The sequence below is a fragment of the Sebastes umbrosus genome, chromosome 2 (assembly GCF_015220745.1).
Source record: "Sebastes umbrosus isolate fSebUmb1 chromosome 2, fSebUmb1.pri, whole genome shotgun sequence".
In the NCBI taxonomy this organism is placed as follows: domain Eukaryota; kingdom Metazoa; phylum Chordata; class Actinopteri; order Perciformes; family Sebastidae; genus Sebastes; species Sebastes umbrosus.
In genome coordinates this window covers 5,782,038-5,801,050 of record NC_051270.1, presented here as the reverse complement: position 1 = coordinate 5,801,050, position 19,013 = coordinate 5,782,038, and the positions used below count along the sequence as shown (strand labels likewise).

At 40.2% G+C, this 19,013-nt stretch overlaps 1 protein-coding gene across 1 annotated transcript in view; it reads left to right on the top strand.

Moving 5' to 3' along the window:
* The window catches only part of si:ch211-186j3.6 (neural-cadherin), a 338,768-nt gene that overhangs the window by 283,521 nt on the left and 36,234 nt on the right, over nucleotides 1-19,013 (top strand). Inside the window, exons 32-33 of the mRNA XM_037746583.1 lie at nucleotides 2,215-2,381; nucleotides 12,406-12,670. Coding sequence (XP_037602511.1) covers nucleotides 2,215-2,381; nucleotides 12,406-12,670 — 432 coding nt within the window. The remainder of the gene's footprint in view (nucleotides 1-2,214; nucleotides 2,382-12,405; nucleotides 12,671-19,013) is intronic.

Genomic DNA, 19,013 nt, shown 5'->3' with positions numbered 1-19,013 from the left:
TCCTGTCATCTCTCTACTGTTTGTAATTAAAAAATACTTAAAAGAAGAGCCCCGTTATGTCTGTTTTGAACTTGACCCATACCCACAATGGGACTGGAGATGCCTTAGCTGAAGTGTATTTACACCTGATATCAAATTGCATTTCTGGCATTCACATGAAATATTAATGCGTTAAAAAAATCTCCTAGCCTGTGCTATAGTAATATTTAAATCCTCAAAGGTACACACAGTTATGTTCCACCTCGCTTAGTTGGCATTCAGACCGAAAACACCCCTGCTTGAAAAAAATGCAAGTTGTTTGCTTGCTGGTCGGCGTGTTTTTTCATGTACCGGTGAGACGATGAAATATGATCCAGGGAGTCCAGTTAGAGTAACAAGTCCATGAGTTTGAAAGTTAATCAGACGCCACAACACAGCGCAGTGGTTTATAATATTATGAGGAAGAATCCCGCTGCTTTGAAAAGTTATCACATTTTGTCTTTTGTGCTGACAATCACAAGGTAAACAGCAGAAATGCATTTCACATTACGAGAAATACTGCAGCCATCCCCCTCCAACGGTATCCTACAGTCCATTTCTCACATTATGTTACCGTCTAAAGCCCACTGCTGGCTCTTCAATGGATATGATACTCATTGCACCTGTTTCCATCTCGGCATTCTATTCCCCCAGATGCAAGGTAACATCAGGAAGAAAGAGCGTCTGCAACTAATCTAAGAAGCAGCAAGAAAACAGCTGAGAAAGAAAATACACTTGTGTTTTTCCTTATGTGGCAGTTACTTTAAAAAGTCAACCAGGGATTGAATAAATACTTTTTCTGCAGGTTTTCTGTACTGAACAACTTATTGAAAGGTAGAGCTGCACGTTTACGGCCAAAATGATAATCTTGATTATTTTGAACAATATTGCGATTTTTTGCAATTTCACATTTAAGTAAACAGAGCGCTGCCTTCACTGTCATGTTGCGCTTCATTCCAACCGTCAAAAATTCAAATTGTTATCCTTTTACTTTGTTATTGTCATCTATAGTGGTTATTTGCAAAGAAAACGCACAATTCAAATGATTAGGAAACAAATGATTGTATTTTTATTTAAATATTTGCTTTGATTAATTATTTTAGCATTAGTACAGTAGTTCTGCTTAGAGGTAGTGTTAGGAAGTTAAACAGGTCAAAATTCCCTCTCTAATGTTTATTTTATATTGCTTTGAAAACATCTTCTCGCAAAGTTTCTCACCAAAAACTACATTTTACAAGATTACATTTGAACGCATCATGATAGCGTTATAATTTACCATCGTCCCAATACTCATATTGACTGAGCAGACCTTGAATGCACCATAATGTAACTCAATGTACCATAAATGGACCCCTCTAGCCCCATGCTGTCAGCAGACGAGCCAGTCACTGTGATGACTCTGAGCAGCGTCATGGGAATGGATTACAATATAATACGTGTCTGATGAAGTTAGTTGTTCCAAATGTTTTAAGGTTGTTTCTCCATGTTCATTTAATTGTGGGAAGCAAAAATCGTGATCGCGATTAATATTCTATAACTGTGCAGCCCTATTGAAAAGTCAGATTATTAGTCTATAACTGATGTGAATATGGTTTTATATCCACAAATCCCACACAAGCAGCTCTGCGGGCTTACTACACAGCAGTAAAAGTCAAAATGAAGTTTTTGAGAAGACACGGCCGATCAGATGCATATCGTATGCCGAGGAGAAATCAAAACTGTGCGATCCGACGTTGTCTTCAAGCGGGATTTCACGAGCCGCTCAGCTTCGTCAAAGTTGCATGGCAGAGAGACAAAGAGGGAGAGGTGTGGAAGCGAGAGACGGACGGAAATTCAACTTGCATACGCTATGAGATGGAAGAATGGCTTTGAAAAACATTTTAGGTGTGCTTGGTTTAGTCTGCCTGGCATGCACAAAATCCACTTCTGGGAACATGGGCCTAAGAACGAAGAATAACCCAAGCTAAACCACACATACATATTCCATCTTGTGTATTTTGCATATTCTGTCCTGCCACCAGCTCTCTGCATACGGGGGGGAATTGAGGGACTTGTGAAAGTTGAAGTTAAGTGAGGTCACTTCCCTCTGGAGTGTAGCATCTTCTAACTGGATAACGGGTTATGTATTTATCTCAATAATAGCACTATCTGACTGACTTGTGTGTTTGTGTGTGTGTGTGTGTGTACCAACCTCAGAGGTCCCAGAGTATTCCTTTGATGGGCACAGTCACGCGCATTACCAGCTGGTGTCCCCGCTGCCGGCCCGGAGGACATGGGTTCAGGTCCTCGTTCGAACCCGCAAACACAGCAGCACCATCCTGAATCTGATCTCGAAGGAGCAGAGTGAATACCTACGACTAGAGGTAAGACTGCTATCTGTGTGTGTGTGGGGGTGGGGGTGGGGGGTAGACTGTGATGCTCAGATTGTGTGAAAGCTTGTCTCCTCATTTTCAAAAATCTCTTCATAGTTCATGCTGTTTTGTCATATTTTCGGTTGTGTGCAAAAACAAATCTGGTCTGTTTTGCACAATTTTGAACATAACTGGAAATGTCTCCCCTTCCTTCCATCCTGCAAAGTAACAGCAGTCATTTTCTTCAATCATAAACTACACTTACAATACGTAGTGTTTTTATCGCTGTCATGCAACCTATCGAGCAGCCAGGTTGTAAACAGGAAAAAAAACAATTCAACACAACAACACCTTAACAAGCTGCAGATTTCAGTTTCTCCAAATGTTCCTGTCAAAGTTAAAGCTGACATAGTGCACTAGGTGCATGTCCCACTAACCTTTTAAAGGAATAGTTTACATTTAGGGGAAACACTAGGGCTGGGACGATTCGCCTACGGCTTTTCATTCGATACTATCACGATACTTGGATGCAGATTCGATATGTAATGCGATTTTACAAGTGTTGCGTTTCGATATTAGGATTTATTGCAATTTTTGTTAACTTTTTTAACACTAGACCATGGGGAAAAAGTTGAATAATAAGAGCACAGTAGGCAGAACAACAGCAAAGCAAATTTCAGACCGCGAGCCTTAAGTCCTGACCGACGAGGTGCAAAGGCATTCCTCAAAACTTCAGGCAAGGAATTTAACCGTGACAGAGAGAAATCTTATTTAGGATTTAATATGCCACGATCACTTGAAAGTCTGGGCGTGACACCTCCTTAGAAATGGTTTCAGTTACCAACAACTCTCTGAAGACGCTGATAATGTCACTGTAACTGCGAGTGGCTTTTAATCCAGTTTTTTCTGATGAGGCTCATTTGCATAGAAAGGGGCCAATTTTGCGCCAAATATCTGCATAATACCTCGGTAGCACAGTTAGGGGTGCGTTTCACCCTTTGCATGTGCTTTCAAAAATTACATTACATACCGCTACACCCTCTGAAAGACAGTAATGTCAGACGAGGACAGCGGCAGCCTAGGGGAGTTAAAGAGGTTAATACAATGCGTTGTCTAAATTTAAAGTCGAAGGAAATAGTGGTTCTCATATGCTGTATTAGCAGTGCAAATGATTTAGATTGGCGTTGAAAGCACACTGCCTGGACTGAATACATTAACTGTATTATTTGGTTATTTGTCTTGAAGGCTTCATTTCTCCCACTCCTATTTCCCTCTAGTACTCCGCTCACACTTGACTCGCTCTCTCATATTTGTTTATTTGCTAGCCTCCTTTGTTTCCCTTCATCCTCTCCACCCATGACTTCCTCTCTGGGATCGGGCAATAACTTCACCAGTCCTTTCCTCTTCACCCCACGCTTGCAACCGCAGGTATTGATCAACCATCGCTGTCTGAAATGATGGTGATTATCCATACCACAGCTGCTGTTACAGTACCACCTCTCCTCTGATCCCCGTCTGTCATCCATCTGTCTCTCCTTCCCATCCACCCGTTTCCCACATTTCCTCTTAAATGTCATACCGCTCCCTCAGCGCAGCCACACGGAGAGCCGGTTCACATCATTTATCCACCATAAATAGTGCATTTATTTCCGAGTGCAGACAGCATGAAAATGTATGTTATCTTATGAAATAGCCCCCCCGCAGTGAAACATTGGAAACCCTGCAATGTTCTCTGACAGAAATATAACCGTATTGCCTACGAGGATTATGTTTTTCACTGTAATAGTTCTGTTTGCTTTTAATCAGAGGAAGGAATTAGTATGCGTTACTCTTGGCTGGTTGCAAACTCACAATGTGAGGAGCTGTGACTTGCATTCCAACAACATGGTTAGTTAAAGATATTACATTGTTTTTGTTCTAAACTAACACACACACACGCACGCACACACACACACACACACACACACACATACACACACATACACACACATTTGAGCAGCATAGAAGCTAAAGGCAGCTTCATCATGTTTAGTTTTGACTCTGTGAACAGCCAGTAATCCAGAGCCAGCCGACCTGAGAGGTGGTTCATATTGGGTCAGGAGATCTGATAAGTACCTCGGACCTAAACCGTTCAGTGATTTATGGGCAAGCAATAGAATTTTGAAGTTGATTATATGAGAAAATGGTGCTGTAGCCAATGTAGTGATCTGAGAACTGGAGTTATATGCTGAGCCTTTTTGGTCTTTGTTACAACCCTTGCATTCTGGATCAGCTGAAGCTGTCTTAGACCAACCCGATCTTATGGGAGGCGTATAAACAGCACAACCTATGTTAAAACCTAGGAGTACTTTTCATTGATGATGTATATAAATTACTTTTTTTCTGTTTTATTTTTTCAGTATTTTGTTGTTAGTATTATGGTGATCATGTGATTGACTCCCATTGGTTGTCGATACCATATAGGTGAGGCCACATCCGCTTTGTCGAATTGTTTTAAGCCCTGATGAAGACCTACGGATGAAACATGTTGGCTTTTTAATAAAGGCTTTTTAGTATTTTTCCTTCCTCATTTGCCACTTGTTTTAATATTTTACAGTGACTGGATTGGCTTCCTGCCTATCCTGATTTTTCAACATTTTCTAAGAGCACCCGACATGATTTTGCCGTACGGTTGAGTACACAGAGCAACCATTTATCTCTCTTTCCAAATACGATTTTGAAGTTGATCATGTGAGAAAGGGGAAACTCGTGGGTTCCCATAGAACCCATTTTCATTCACATATCTTGAGGTCAGAGGTCAATGGACCCCTTTGAAAATGTCAATGCCAGTTTTTCTTCGCCAAAATTTTGTGTAAGCTTGGTGCGTTATTTATCCCGCTACAACCTAAAGATCGCAAGTTGCGTTAATATGTTAAAAAAAAATAGTGCCGTTAAAACAAATTTGTGTTAAAGTTTTATTATCGCTATAACTTTGACAGCCCTAATGAAAAGCCAAAATCATACATACTTTATAAAAAATAATTAAGTTTTTTTTCATACATTTAACTCGTGCAAAGTGAAAAATCCCAAACCTGACTGATTATTAACTTCTCAAAGTAGCAACAAAACTCCAATGTTGGTGTCATGCTCACCATGGTGCCCATTCAAAGCTGTTGTTCCAGCCATTAAAGTGTATATTCAACTTCCCATTATCTGCTCCCTCCCTGACAGATGTGGACACCAAGAGAGGCATTATCAATTACGTGAATTCTATTGAACCATCCAAATTTATTTTTATCATTCAACCTCCACAAGCCTGGTGTTCTCTCAGCTTTACAGGCCGAGGTTGAAAACTGATTGTGAAATAATGAAACTGCAGTCAACTTTTCTTTTTCATTTATACCCACGGCTTTCTAGTTTCAGAGAACAACTCTCACTTTGTGCACAAATGTACCTGCTTTTCAAAGTCAGTCTGAGAAATTAAGGGAATCTCTTAACTGACATTTAAAGGGGACGGGCAGGTTGCAGGAAGGTGGGCTAAAATAAATATATAAATTACTTATTATATGAATGAATGTATACATCTCCTAGAATGCACTGCACATTACAGACTGACTGACTGACTGATTGTGTTGGTTGAGGTTTTCTTTTGAGATCAAAATGTATGAGTAAGCAATGGGAGGTCCTGTGAGTAGTAGAGTAATGTTGCAGTTTAATGGTGTGTTGTTGGCGACCAGTTTTGACAAGTTTGAGATATCATTATTGCTTCTCAGCTGAGTAAAGCTGCACGCTTTTTCATTTTTCATTATTTCAGTTTTGTTGGCCCCATCTAGTGTGCTTTTTTCTCCAACATTGTTTCTTTCCTCAATTCTACTTCTTTCATCAACCTTTTGTGCTTCCTACATCTCATCGCAGGGTTTCTGGCACATGTCTGTCTCCCTTTCATAGTTTTCCAGTTACCTTTGTTGTGAAGACATTAAATTGGCTTTAGGGTGAAGAAATAAAAAGTTTGTTAGTCAGTGTTGATAGATAATGTACGGAAGCCCTGAGAGGCAAGTGAGAACATTTTTTTTTTTTTCAGGTGATCCATTTTCTACATCGATCTAAATTGTTTTCTCTCCTGTCTTTATGACCTAAAAGCTAACTTTGGTATTTTTCAACCTGTGTCTAAGTGACTAATGGAAAAAACAATTTCTGAAATTGGTCCAGTATTGAGGGATAACACTGTAACTGACCAGCAAGTGAGCAGAATCAATGTAACGTTCACTAAAAGTGCTTGTTTTTGCCACTGACAGACTCAGATTGTTATTGTAAGTGTCCGACAACATCATGGAAAGGACCCTACAGAGAAATAAAACATTTTTCTTACATTTCGCTTGATCCGGTTGGTTTGTTGTTGTGTTCCATGTCTTGCTCAAGGAGAAGTCTAGTTGTGAAATCTGAATATCCGTATACTCTGGCTCTAATAAATACTCTTTCCATAATGTCAGACACTTATATTAACAATCAGAGCCTGTCATGGCAAAAACAAGCACTTTTAGTGGACGTAAATGACGGAGCCAGCTTGCCCCAATAGGATTACATTGCTGCCTGTGAGCAGCTGGCGTCTACAGCGCTCTCCCTCAAAACTGGACTAAATTGTTGTCGCTATTAGTCAGTTAGACACAAAATATGGAAACATAGGGTCCAGATTTAAAACTACCAAAGTTACGAGTATTACAACAACAAACACTGGGAAAAAAGTAACATCGAAAAATTATCCTGTGAAGACTTTTTTTCCCCGTTTCACAGACGGCAAAAACGCACAAGGAACTTGTATAAACACTAATATTAGATGCTGTATTATATCATTGGAGAGTATTATTAAAAAGTACAGGATGAAGATTATTAATAAACACTATAGAGATGAGATTATTATTCATCAGTTAAACAGATGAATTATTTAGAAGTCAGTCTAAGTATACACTGGATGCATGTTTAATCACCAGACATTTAATGTTGTATCTGAAACATTACATGTCTGATATTTACTTTAGTTGTATCTTACTTTTCTGAGATGAATTTTACAATGTACTTCACAATTATGAATATACACAAACAAGATTAAAAAGGTTAAACTTCCATGGCACAGGCAGAGGAGAAAGCATTGTGGGAAAAAATTTATGCACTCATGTAGTATCTTCAGAATCGTTAATACTTTGTGTAAAGGCAGAAGTAACACTTTATAATAACCATCATTTGTAGATGGTAAATTGATAGTTAATTGCCACGTTGTTACCTCGAAACGTCCGCAGTTATATTTAGGCAACATGACCACTTACGCGGCTGGTAAATATAATGCAGTCCAGAACAACACCACATAACTTTAATCATATATCATATGAACCGTTTTCAGAGGAGAAGTTGCAATTTCCCTTTATCTGGCACCAAGTTACAGAGTACTTTCCAGGAAACTAGGAAATTATTCGTAAATTATGGGAAACCCATCCCTTCCACATGCTTCAGATCAACACAAAGCTGGAGCTCCAGGTGTTTATACAGAGCGATGTCATTTGCAGCAGCGTACGGTATTTTCTTATGACCAAGTCAATATCTAGTCTCTAAAGCAGGAGACTGCAGGTCACATCTCTGGAAGTAGGGAAATATGGGTGGGGGAAAGTAACACTTGTATGAATGTGTTGCTAGTAATGAGCACAGAGTTCGGTTTCATTTGCCAGTATAATTTACGGTGAAGGAAAAGTGCATGAGCGGGTCATATATGCACATAATCTGTATTTGCACACCATTATTTAATCATAAGAAGAGGCTAGATTAACACATCATCAGCATGTCTGTGAGGCTGCAGCATCGAGAGCAGTCTGTGACGGGAAGCATCTGGGGGAGCGGGATTGTCCCTGCTGTGGGACTGTTTACTCAAAAATGGAGTCGCACACCTTCATGCACACTTAGTGTATGACGCTGCTGCAAAGACACACACGCACACATACCCTCAAACCTATTCGCTCACACACACCACCCAGGGAGCGAAGCAGGAGCCAAATTGCTCCGCTTCGTTCAGCTTTAATTGGGGGTAAAATCAGGTGGCTGTGAGTGTGTCTGGTTAAAAAGCACCGCCCCAGCGGATTCTAAATATAATTAATACTTCATCACAGAGCCTTGAAATGAGCCACGGTTCTCCAACTAAACAACCTTGGAGCCGACCAGCACTTTACTCCTCTGCTTCAAGGGGAGAAGAAGCGACAGACATGGATGGGAAATGGAAAAGATAGGTGAAGGAGAGGTGCTTGATGTGGATGGGAGTAATGGAAGAAAAAAGACAGACGTCGGTAGAGAGGAACAGAGAGAGCTGACATGTGATGGTTATTCTTTTTGACAAAGTTCTCCCTCCAAAAAACTTGGTTTGTCTTTATTATGTCGAGAACGAGTGGGAGCATTAATGGTTGCCACCCACTTCTTCTTTCTCCTCACATCTCTCTGTCTCTGTCTCTCTGCCCTTCTCATCTCAGTCCTCTGTTTACGTGGCAGCGGTGGCAGAGAAAGATGGAGGGGAGAAAATTATGCTCAGTGGGACACTTGGAGGAAATGGTTTGAAATTGAAATGAGGACGACCCACCCGCCACCCTATCTCTCTTTAAACGGACTTATTTTCCCTCTCTCTCACACACACATAGAAACACGGGCTCCTGGATTTGTTTAAAATGAATATTACTCGGTGATAGACACGTGATTATTAGCATCACAGCCAAGCCAAAATGGAACCGTTTTCATCTCGAGCTCTGAGGGCGGAAGGAAACAGCTTGTTGTGTAAATGCGTTTTTTTTTCCTCCCTCATTCTCACGTCTCATCCATAAATTCTCTCTTTCTTTCTCCCTTTCCCAGCATCACTCCCTCACAAGACACTTCTTCTTGTGTGTGTGTGTGTCTGTGTGTGTGCTGACGGCACAGACAGCAGGGCATGTTTGCACAAGTCAACAAATTGCAAGTTAAAATGTCAGCTTTACCAGAGCAGTGCCTCATTTAAAATGTGTCTTAGGCCAATGGCAACAGCACAAAAGACAACTAGCTGTTCCCCAAATGATTATATTATGGTGAAACGTGTTGCCACTGCTTAACGGACACAACTTTGAGGGTGGAGGTGATGGGGGAGCTATAACCTTTATTATGTTGATTGTGTGTTTTTGTATTTATTTGTTCTATAAGAAGGAGGTGTTATTGAGATTACACCGTCATTGAATAGTGGAAATGTCAGTTTTACTATATGGGGCTTTTTTTTCATTTTCCCTGTGTTTGCCAACCTCCAGGGAGTTGATCTGGCCATCTGGTCAAATTGGCCAATTGATCCAGTCTTTTACCAATCAAGTAAAATCTTTTCTTTCTCCTGATCCCCATCAGCTTTAATGGGACTCTATATAAGAATCAGAAATGGCTTGTTAACAGTGACACCTTTGGCTGTTAAATCAACGATAGTCAGCATCCTGTTGTTCGCGCTCACACTCGCACTCGCACTCGCAATACCGACACACATGAGACTGAACGTGATAAAAGTAGCAATATGCAGTATATTTTTGGCATCATTGGACAAAAATTCCATAAATATCTAGACTTCTGCACCTCCCCATGGCTCTGTTTTCAGGCTTTAAAAGAATGTATCCTGTGACGGGAGACTTTGTCCAATCACAGGACATTTCAGAGAGAGAGCGTTCCTATTGGCTGTGCTCCGGCTGGTGGGGGGTGCTTGGTATTTCCTCAACTGATCTCAACATGGCTGTCAGGTCACAAACGTTCTCATTTTACAGCTAAACAGTACACTACAAGATGTTTCTGAAAACATTTGAGGACAGAAATAGGCATTAACGTAACAGAATATTGACTCATATTTGATCAGCGCTAAACTAACTCTCTTCTGCTCCGCTGCTCGCTCATTTTCTCACGCACTCACTGCCACTCTCTCTCTCTTGCTTCACCACTCACATCCCACGTGCACACACACTATTCACATTGGCTCTGCTATTCTCCAATTGACCTATGCCACTCCCACAACACTAGTTTTTGCCCGACGTCGGTCACATTCCTGTTTTGCAAGACCGGCTTCACTAGATGTAACTTTGGGTTTTTCTTGTGCTTCCGTGGAGTTTGTGTTGGAGTCTGAGTTGAGGTGGGGGCTGGTCATTTGTTGGCATTAGCGGACTCCATTTCTAACCGAATGTTAGCTACGGCTAAAGCACTCGCAAGCGTGCATGACGTCACATCAGTTTGATTTTCCCTTAAAAAACGGCCTGCATTCGAGAGGATATAGGAAACCCATAAAGTTGCGGAAGGTCTAATTTTTTAGGTTAGGTTACAACCTCTTTGCAGATTGGAAATAAAAAATGATTTATACGTGTAAAACGTTACATACAGTACCTTTAAAACCTGAGACTTGGACTTGAGTCAGTTCAACAGAATACCACCTTTACCCTCAGTGGTGTCTTACCATGTAGACCGTTGTGATTTGATTTGCTGAGGTTTTGAGATCTGTGCCGCTGAGACGTCTGCCACCATCCCAAAAACAAAGAAGCTGAATGTCATTCAGTTTTTGCCACTCAAAGCCATCGAAAAATACATTTGGTACATCGGGTGCTTCTTTCTGCTCAAAGACAGACAGATGGCAGTTGTAGCTTGGAAGAAAATTGTTTCTAGTTCTTTTTTTTATGTAATTTTTTTGATTACTGCAGTCAGCTTTTGTATATTGCAACAGACTGAAGATTTTTACCGATGCTTTTGATCTGTACATCGTGCCAAGATTCATGACATTTGTTATTCATGCCCAATTATGCTACAGTAATTTACAGTAATGTATAGCACCCACTTTGTTTGAGTGTTGCTGTGTCGCTGTGCTAGACCATACACTTAATAGCATACAACACAATGCCAGTGCCCATGCTTAGCCAAAGTTGGCGAGGTTTAAGGGTTTCATTTTGTCAACTGCCAAGCCTGCATTCACTGTGGAAATATGACTATGATTTAGCAGTTTGCAGATGTCACATTGTGATAAGTGATTGTGCTGAAGTTGAGCATTTATTCTCTCGCCGAGTGACACAGAGAGACTAATGTTTTATATCTAGCAGGCTGGACTATTGTAATGCTCTCCTATCTGGTCTACCATTAAAAAAAAGTTATAAATCAGCTCCAGCTGATTCAGAACTCTGCGGCCCGAGAGCTGACCAGGACCAGAAGGAGACTTTAAACCTTTGTTAAAGTTCTTACATCGGTTGCCTGTCAGTTTCCGTATTGATTTTAAAACTTTTTTACTTGTTTTTGAAGCACTTCATGGTCTTCGGTATATGTATGACTCACATGCTTCCAGTGTATGAACCTGTGCGGCCCCTCAGATCCTCTTGCACGAGTCTGTTAGTTGTTCCAAAGTGCAGCACTAAAACCTTTGGTGAGTCAGCTTTTAGCTATTATGCTCCAAGCCGCAAAAAACGTCTGTCTGAGGATCTGAGAGCTGCTGGAAGTGTTGAAATCTTTAAACATATACCTAAAACCTACCTATTCATCCTGACCTTTGATTAAGAATGGTTTATAGACATTATTTACATGATTTCATTCACTTACTTATTGTATTGAAGTTGTTAAATGGTATTCTATTTTATTGTTATTTTATTAATCTAGTTTTTATTTCACACTGTTTTACTACTATTACTGTTATTATAGCTTTTAATTCTATTTTATTACATGTTCATCATTTTTATTGTCTTGCGTGCATTGGCCTCAAATTGTTAAATTGTTGTTTTTGTGTTTTCTGTTGTTTCCACGGGCTACGCTTTTGGCTTGTCAGTCAACTGTGAAGCACTTTGAACGGCACTAACCTGTATGAAAATGAAGTTTTGTTAATTGATTGATAAGTGTGCTTTTAGCAACTTAAAACAGGTAGCCATGTGGCACTGTAAAACATTTATTTTGATTCAACGCACAACTTATAAGGAATACTTTTAATTCCAGACCAAACATCGGAAGTCCAAGTTAAGCTGAACGTGTAAAGCTCATACTAAATGTCCTTTTTTTCCCATTGAAGATCTTCCAGGGCCTCCTCTGCGTCTTCTACAACCTCGGGGACGGGGACTACAACTTAACCCTACCCACCTATCGCCTCGACAACGGTGAATGGCACGAGGTCTTCCTAGATCGGCACGACAATGAGATGATGCTGCGACTGGACGGCGGCGGGGGGCAGCGGGAGATCACGGGATCGCGAGGCCGGAGCCGAGAAATCATCATTGACCCCACTGTGGTGATGCTGGGAAACACCTTCCCCTCTGGAATCAACAAGAGCTTCCAGGGTAAGTGATAACGGCACATACAGGTCTAAACAACAAGGTTTAAGGGCTCTCCGCTGACTTTTTTGTTCGTTAATCTTTGAGAAGATTTGCAAGCGTTTTGATTGCTGGATAGTTTCACCAGAAATCATGAAAAAAAACATTCAGACATCAGGTGTTAAGAACAGCAAATGAAGCAACGAAGGTTTCCGTGAACTGGACATACTGTAGGTTGAATCCCGGGCTCCTTGCAGCACTTCCCCGCGTCAGCAAAGTTCACTTTGCATTCACGCGTGGGAGCTGTCAAGTACGTCTGCATGGGAGCAGCTGGAGCAGCTAGGGGCTGAAGGACAACTAGTTAAATGGACAATAGGTAAGATTTTATAATATACCATAGCACAAAATAATACCAATACCAGCAATTATTGTCCAGGTGCTGAAAAACCCTCTTCAATCAGAACTTTCAGGGACCCGAGTCTGACATACCAGATGTGAACATTGCATTCTGTCGCTTTCTGCTCTCCCATCTGGTTTCTATGTGTTGCCACTTTCAAAGAACCCATCTCTGTTAGTAACAACTGTCAAATACACGCAGATATTTTGATCAATCATTTATGAGAACATTTAGTGGTGTAATTATGTTTACACTGAATAATGCCTCTGTAATGCTTCCTTTTACAAACATTAAATAATTACTTTGTTCCTTTTGAATCAGCTTCAGTACTGAGGATTTCTGAGCTGCAGTGAGCTAATGTCCGAACATTTACATATCCTTTAGTTTTCTCACCTCTGTGAAGTTGCTGATTTTACCTGTTCATTCTTCTCTCTACTGTGGATATTCACAGTTGATAGCATTGAATCAAAAATGACGGGCAAATTCACAAAGGATGGATTGCAGCACCGTGAATTTCGCATCATTTGCAACCGCTATCTACCCCGTCTCAAGGTCCAATTCACGGACATTGGATATTGCGCTAATGATACTACAAGGCAACCCATAAAGTTTTGCAGCAGAGTGTAATTTGCCCTTTTTTGCATCTGATTGCAATTATAATTGTATAAAAATAATAAACTATAAATGCACGAACTTAATAGGCAGAGCAATGTTAGAGAGAAAAAGTAATTACATTTTTGGACCAGGAGCTACAGGTCCTGTCCGATAAGATGCAGAGGAATTCCTCAACACTTCAGGCAAGGAATTTAAACGTGACAGAGAAAAAACGTATTTAGGATTCAATATGTCATGATCACTGGAAAATATGGGCGTGACATCCCTTAGAAATCTATCTGAAGATGCTAATAATTTCCTTGTAACTGTGTGTGGCTATTAACACTGATCTTTGTGAATTGGACTGTTTTTGAAATTAGGCTCATTTGCATAGTAGAGGAACCAATTTTTGCACTAAATTTCTGCATATTACCTGATTTAAATTGGTGCAAATAGAACAGGAGCACCGACATGCTGTTTGCTTGGCAGCACAGTTAAGGGTGCATTTCACCTTTTGCAGGTGCTTTGAGAATTACACAGTTTCTTTTAGTCTTATTTGTGCATGTTTAACAATGGTGATTAAAGCTTCAGTGGGTACAAATGGAGCAAATTTGATTAAAAAAAGTTATTTTTATAATCCCACTATATCCTGACAGTAGTGCATGAGCCAGGACACCTGAAAAAAAATTGTGTCCCTCTGTGTCCTCCGGTGCTCCTAGACAAACTGGATGAAAACAACTAATCAGAGCTGATCCGGAGTCTGCCGTCTCTGAACAACTGTCAGTCACTCGCAAAATCTGATCAAACGGTCAAACTAGGCAGCGCTGATCAAATATGAATCAATATTATGTTGTAATTTTTAAAAACCCTTTAAGATACAAATACGCTGTAAAGGATTTAAACAGTATTTTCTCTCAATAGACAATTAGATAAGAATATGATATCACACAAAAAGAGATTTTTTTTTTTTTCTTATTTCTAATAGCTAGGATTGGTGGTGCAAACCATTCCAATAATCCTCTTTTGTTGTCAACCTGATGCTTTTGCCAAGGACCAATTTTTTAAAGATTTTGTTAGATTTATTTTTCAAACGGGAAGAAAAAAAATAAGTGATTATTCCACTCATCATTCAAGAGAGACATCCTTTAAAATCTCAGGCAGATGCATGCTAGGCTGAATTGTTAAGAGCTAAACATTGTCTGTAGAGAATGGGACAAGGTTATGACACACAACAGTATAAATCTTCCTGAATGTCCCTTTCAGTGGAGAAGTGACGGATCATACAATAGTAAAATGGCAAAATAACACAGAAGATTGTTTGCTATAAACCATCCAAACATCATCCAGGCTGTTTCATATATATAACCTTAGTGTGTGTTTGTGTGTCTGGGTGTGTGTCTGGGTGTGTGTGTGGGAGAAAAAGAGATAATGTGATGCGTTTGATGTGTCACAGTGTAAAGTGAAAAGGGTGGTGTGTCGTTCAGGGCATGTGAGACGGTTTAACAAGTATTCCTCCTGAAAAGTGCTACCAGGAATAAGTCCTTTTATCTATTCATATGCATTATTTTCAAGGGAGAATTTTGATATTTTATGTGTTAATGAATGATTGATATGACAGTTTCATGACTAATTCACCCAAATGCATCTTCATTGTTAGCTGAGATGATGGGCTGGCGGATGTATGTAGAGACGAGGGAGTAAGGGGCTTCTCTGTGTGTGTAAAGTGTGTATGCAAGAGAGAGATCTTAGCGTACTATAAATTTAAAAGCTTTTCTTAAAACATGTGAGTGGAACGTATGCCTGTTTTTGTTGTGATAAGTTTGCACCTCTATTTAGATCATTGAAACAATATCTTTTTTAATTAGGGCTGTCAAAGTTACCATGATAATAACGCGCTAACGCAAATTTGTTTTAACGCCGCTAATTTATTTAATGCATTAACGCAACTTGTGATTTTTAGGTTTTAGCCGGCTCAGTTTTAAAGCCAGAGTGAAGATACTGGTATCACATGAAACTACAAAATCTAAGGAATCCATTGGTACCAACCATGTCATACGAGCTTGTCACGAAGGAGGATAAATAACGCTCCAAACTAAATTTTGGCGAGTAAAACTGGACCTCTGACCTTAAGATATGTGAATGAAAATGGGTTCTATGGATACCCACGAGTCTCCCCTTTACAGACATGATAATCACATGCAGTTTTGGGCAAGTCATAGTCAAGTCAGCACACTGACACACTGACAGCTGTTGCTGCCGGTTGGGCTGCAGTTTGCCATGTTATGATTTCAGCATATTTCTTATGCTAAATGTAGTACCTGTGAGGGTTTCTGGACAATATTTATCATTGTTTTGTGTTGTTAATTAATTTCCAATAATAAATGTATACATACATTTGCATAAAGCAAGCATATTTGCCCACTCCCATGTTGATTAGAGCGTTAAATACTCTACAAATCTCCCTTCAAGGTACATTTTGAACAGATAAAACATGTGTGATTAATCACGATTAACTATTTTAATCGATTGACAGCCCTATTTTAAATACACCAACTGTCTTGCAATTGACGTCTTGTTTATTTTTGTGCTTAACAATGAACAAGATCATGCATTATGCCTTTGAATAACATTTATTTAAGATATTCAGTGGTTACAAATCTTAGGCTCTTGTTTGTGACTCTTGTTTAAAGGAATATTTTGGGTGTTTTGAAGTGGGTTTGTATGAGGTACTTATCCATAGATGACGGTCGGCGTGCCCCCGGCATCTAGAAACAGAGAGGAGTACCGGCACCGGAGCAAATATTCCTTCAAGGTTTGGTTAGGTTTACACACAAAAACGTCTTGGTTGGCTTAAAATAAATACTTTGTTAACGTTCAGGAAACATTGTGGTATAGGTTAAAATAAGTACGGTGGGGGTCATGCTTAAAAGATGCTGACTGTCAGTTTGAAACAGGAAACAATCTCCCACTCTCCCGTGTTAAAGTGTTGTTGACCCATCAATCCACCCTGACCTCCTCACTACTTGCTGAAATGAAAAGTGCCCCTGATGCTGTCGTTCTAGAGAGGACAGTCTCTGTTTTAGTGTTTGGAGTGGCATTAGCACATTTTTGTTTAATATACTGGTCCTTCTGATAAGTGTTAAGAGTTCTGCTAAAGCCTCCAGACAAACCTCTGTAAAACCACTACTTTCTATTTTACATTTTGTACAGAGCCAGGCTAGCTATTTACCCTGTTTGCAGTCTTTATGCTAAGATAAGCTAAGTTAACCATCTTGCAGCATTAGCTTCATATTTACTGTACAGATATATGAGTGGTATCAAGCAAGAAAGTAAATAAGCGTATTTCCCAAAATGCTGAACTATTTCATTAAACCTGTTAATTGGAACAATACCAACCCCAGTCTGAAAGAATGACTTTAACAAACATACAGATTTGGCTTATTTGAAATGCTGAGTGAGTCATAATATACAGTGTTCACTAAATTATCCGTTTTTTTGCCCCCAACCCTCGTCTGAGAGAGACCGAGAGCGAAGCAGGACCGAACAAACAAATGTTGGCAGATACAATCAAACGATTCAGACAGAAAAAAGAGTTCCGGTTAGGATGCATAGAAACTAGAAAAAGGTAAGACATTGTATAATAATAGAAAGAGAAAGAGGTCACAACTATAGAGAGTTGCAGACATAAAGATAGATAGAGAGAGAGAGAGAGAGAGAGAGAGAGAGAGGGGGAGTTAGACAGCTGTGCCTCAGGCAGTTAAAGACAATGCATGTGTTTATTTAATGGACTTTAAAAGCATTTCACTTCAAAAGAGTCAGACGTGATAGATGGTGGCAGGGTGTGTGTGTGTGTGTGTGCGCACCATTGTCTGTTTACTTTTGTGAACGTCTCTTTTCAAATAGTGATTATAGGGGATCTATTGGCAGATTACAATATGGAATATAATATTAATAACTATGGTTGTGTCCAAAAACATTCACTCATTCACAACTCCCTACTCAATATCCAAGGAGTTCTATGTAGAGGACTGTATAGTGAGCTTATCTGCAAAATGAAAAAACACTTTCGGACACTACTCAGATCATTTTCTTGGTCGCACAATTAAAAACATCTTTTAGCAAAATGCTCTGAGTGAATTTAAGTTCCCCCTGATAAGCAGTGTTTCAGCGTATATGTCTAGGGCTTTTATTGTGAAAGGTAAGAATCAACAGCCGCTATGAATGTGGGGCCAAAAAGCGTATATTCCCAAATTAATAAATACAAAGTACTTTGTGGCCGTTTGTGTTGTGATGCGCTGCTCACATTAAATATATTATTTTCGTGCCACAACTCATAGATTTGTCTAAATCTCGCTGCTCTTTCTCTTTTCGTCCACCTGCCATTTTTCCTTCAGCGCAATGCATGATGGTATATAGTGCTCTGTTAGTGACCGTAGTTGTCCACTAATTTTCACGATGCATTGTGGGATACTTTGAGTCCGCTATATAGGGTTTAATCATGCTCAGTTGAATTTGGTGGTGCGAATTCACCTGAAGGCCACTGTTGGTTCGTCTACAGAAAGGGGGGGTGAGCAGAGGAGTATTCAGTTGGTTGCAATCTGTAACCTCACTGCTACAAGCCTTTGACTGAATATATCAATTTAGTAGTTACGCAATGAGAAAATAAACACCAGAAATGTGTCCTTAGGAGTTGCTCAGACGCTCCATGGTAACACCTTAGAAACATTCGCTACACTGAGTTAGACATAAAGGTTATCATCAGGGTGTACAGCAGGTAGTCCTTTAATCACAAGGTTGGCAGTTCGATCCACATCTGTCCACATGTCAAAGTGTCCTTGAGCGAGACACTGAACCTCGAGTCATTCCCAGGCGCTTCACAGCAGCCCAGTGTTTCTAAATGCTCAGGAGGACCATCAAGGAACTAGCGGCGATGAAGGCCGACTGTTGCGTCACATCACATCGCCTTTGTCTTGGCCGACAAGGTGTACTTGAACACACCGCAAAGACTACAGCCGACGGCCAGTTAGCACGTACTTTTTGCTCCTGCGTGAGAGGAAATAACTCCTCACACCAGCAGGTGCCGGTAGTCCATATTCGTCATTGAAAATGGGAAACCGGAAGACCGAGGGGGGCGGAGATACAAGCTGTTGTTATGATATGTACATGAAACAAAGCGACGTTTGCCGACCATTTTCACACCACTCTCACTCACCACATAGCTTCATTCCAGACGGCCATGTCGCTGTGAAAATATACGTGTATTGGAATGATCAGATGGGATGAAAAATGAGAAGAGCCATCTGTGTTTGTCCTCTTGACTTTACTCCTTTGCATGCTTTCCTCACTTCCGTTTCGCTTAACCGGTTTGTTTAAACTGAA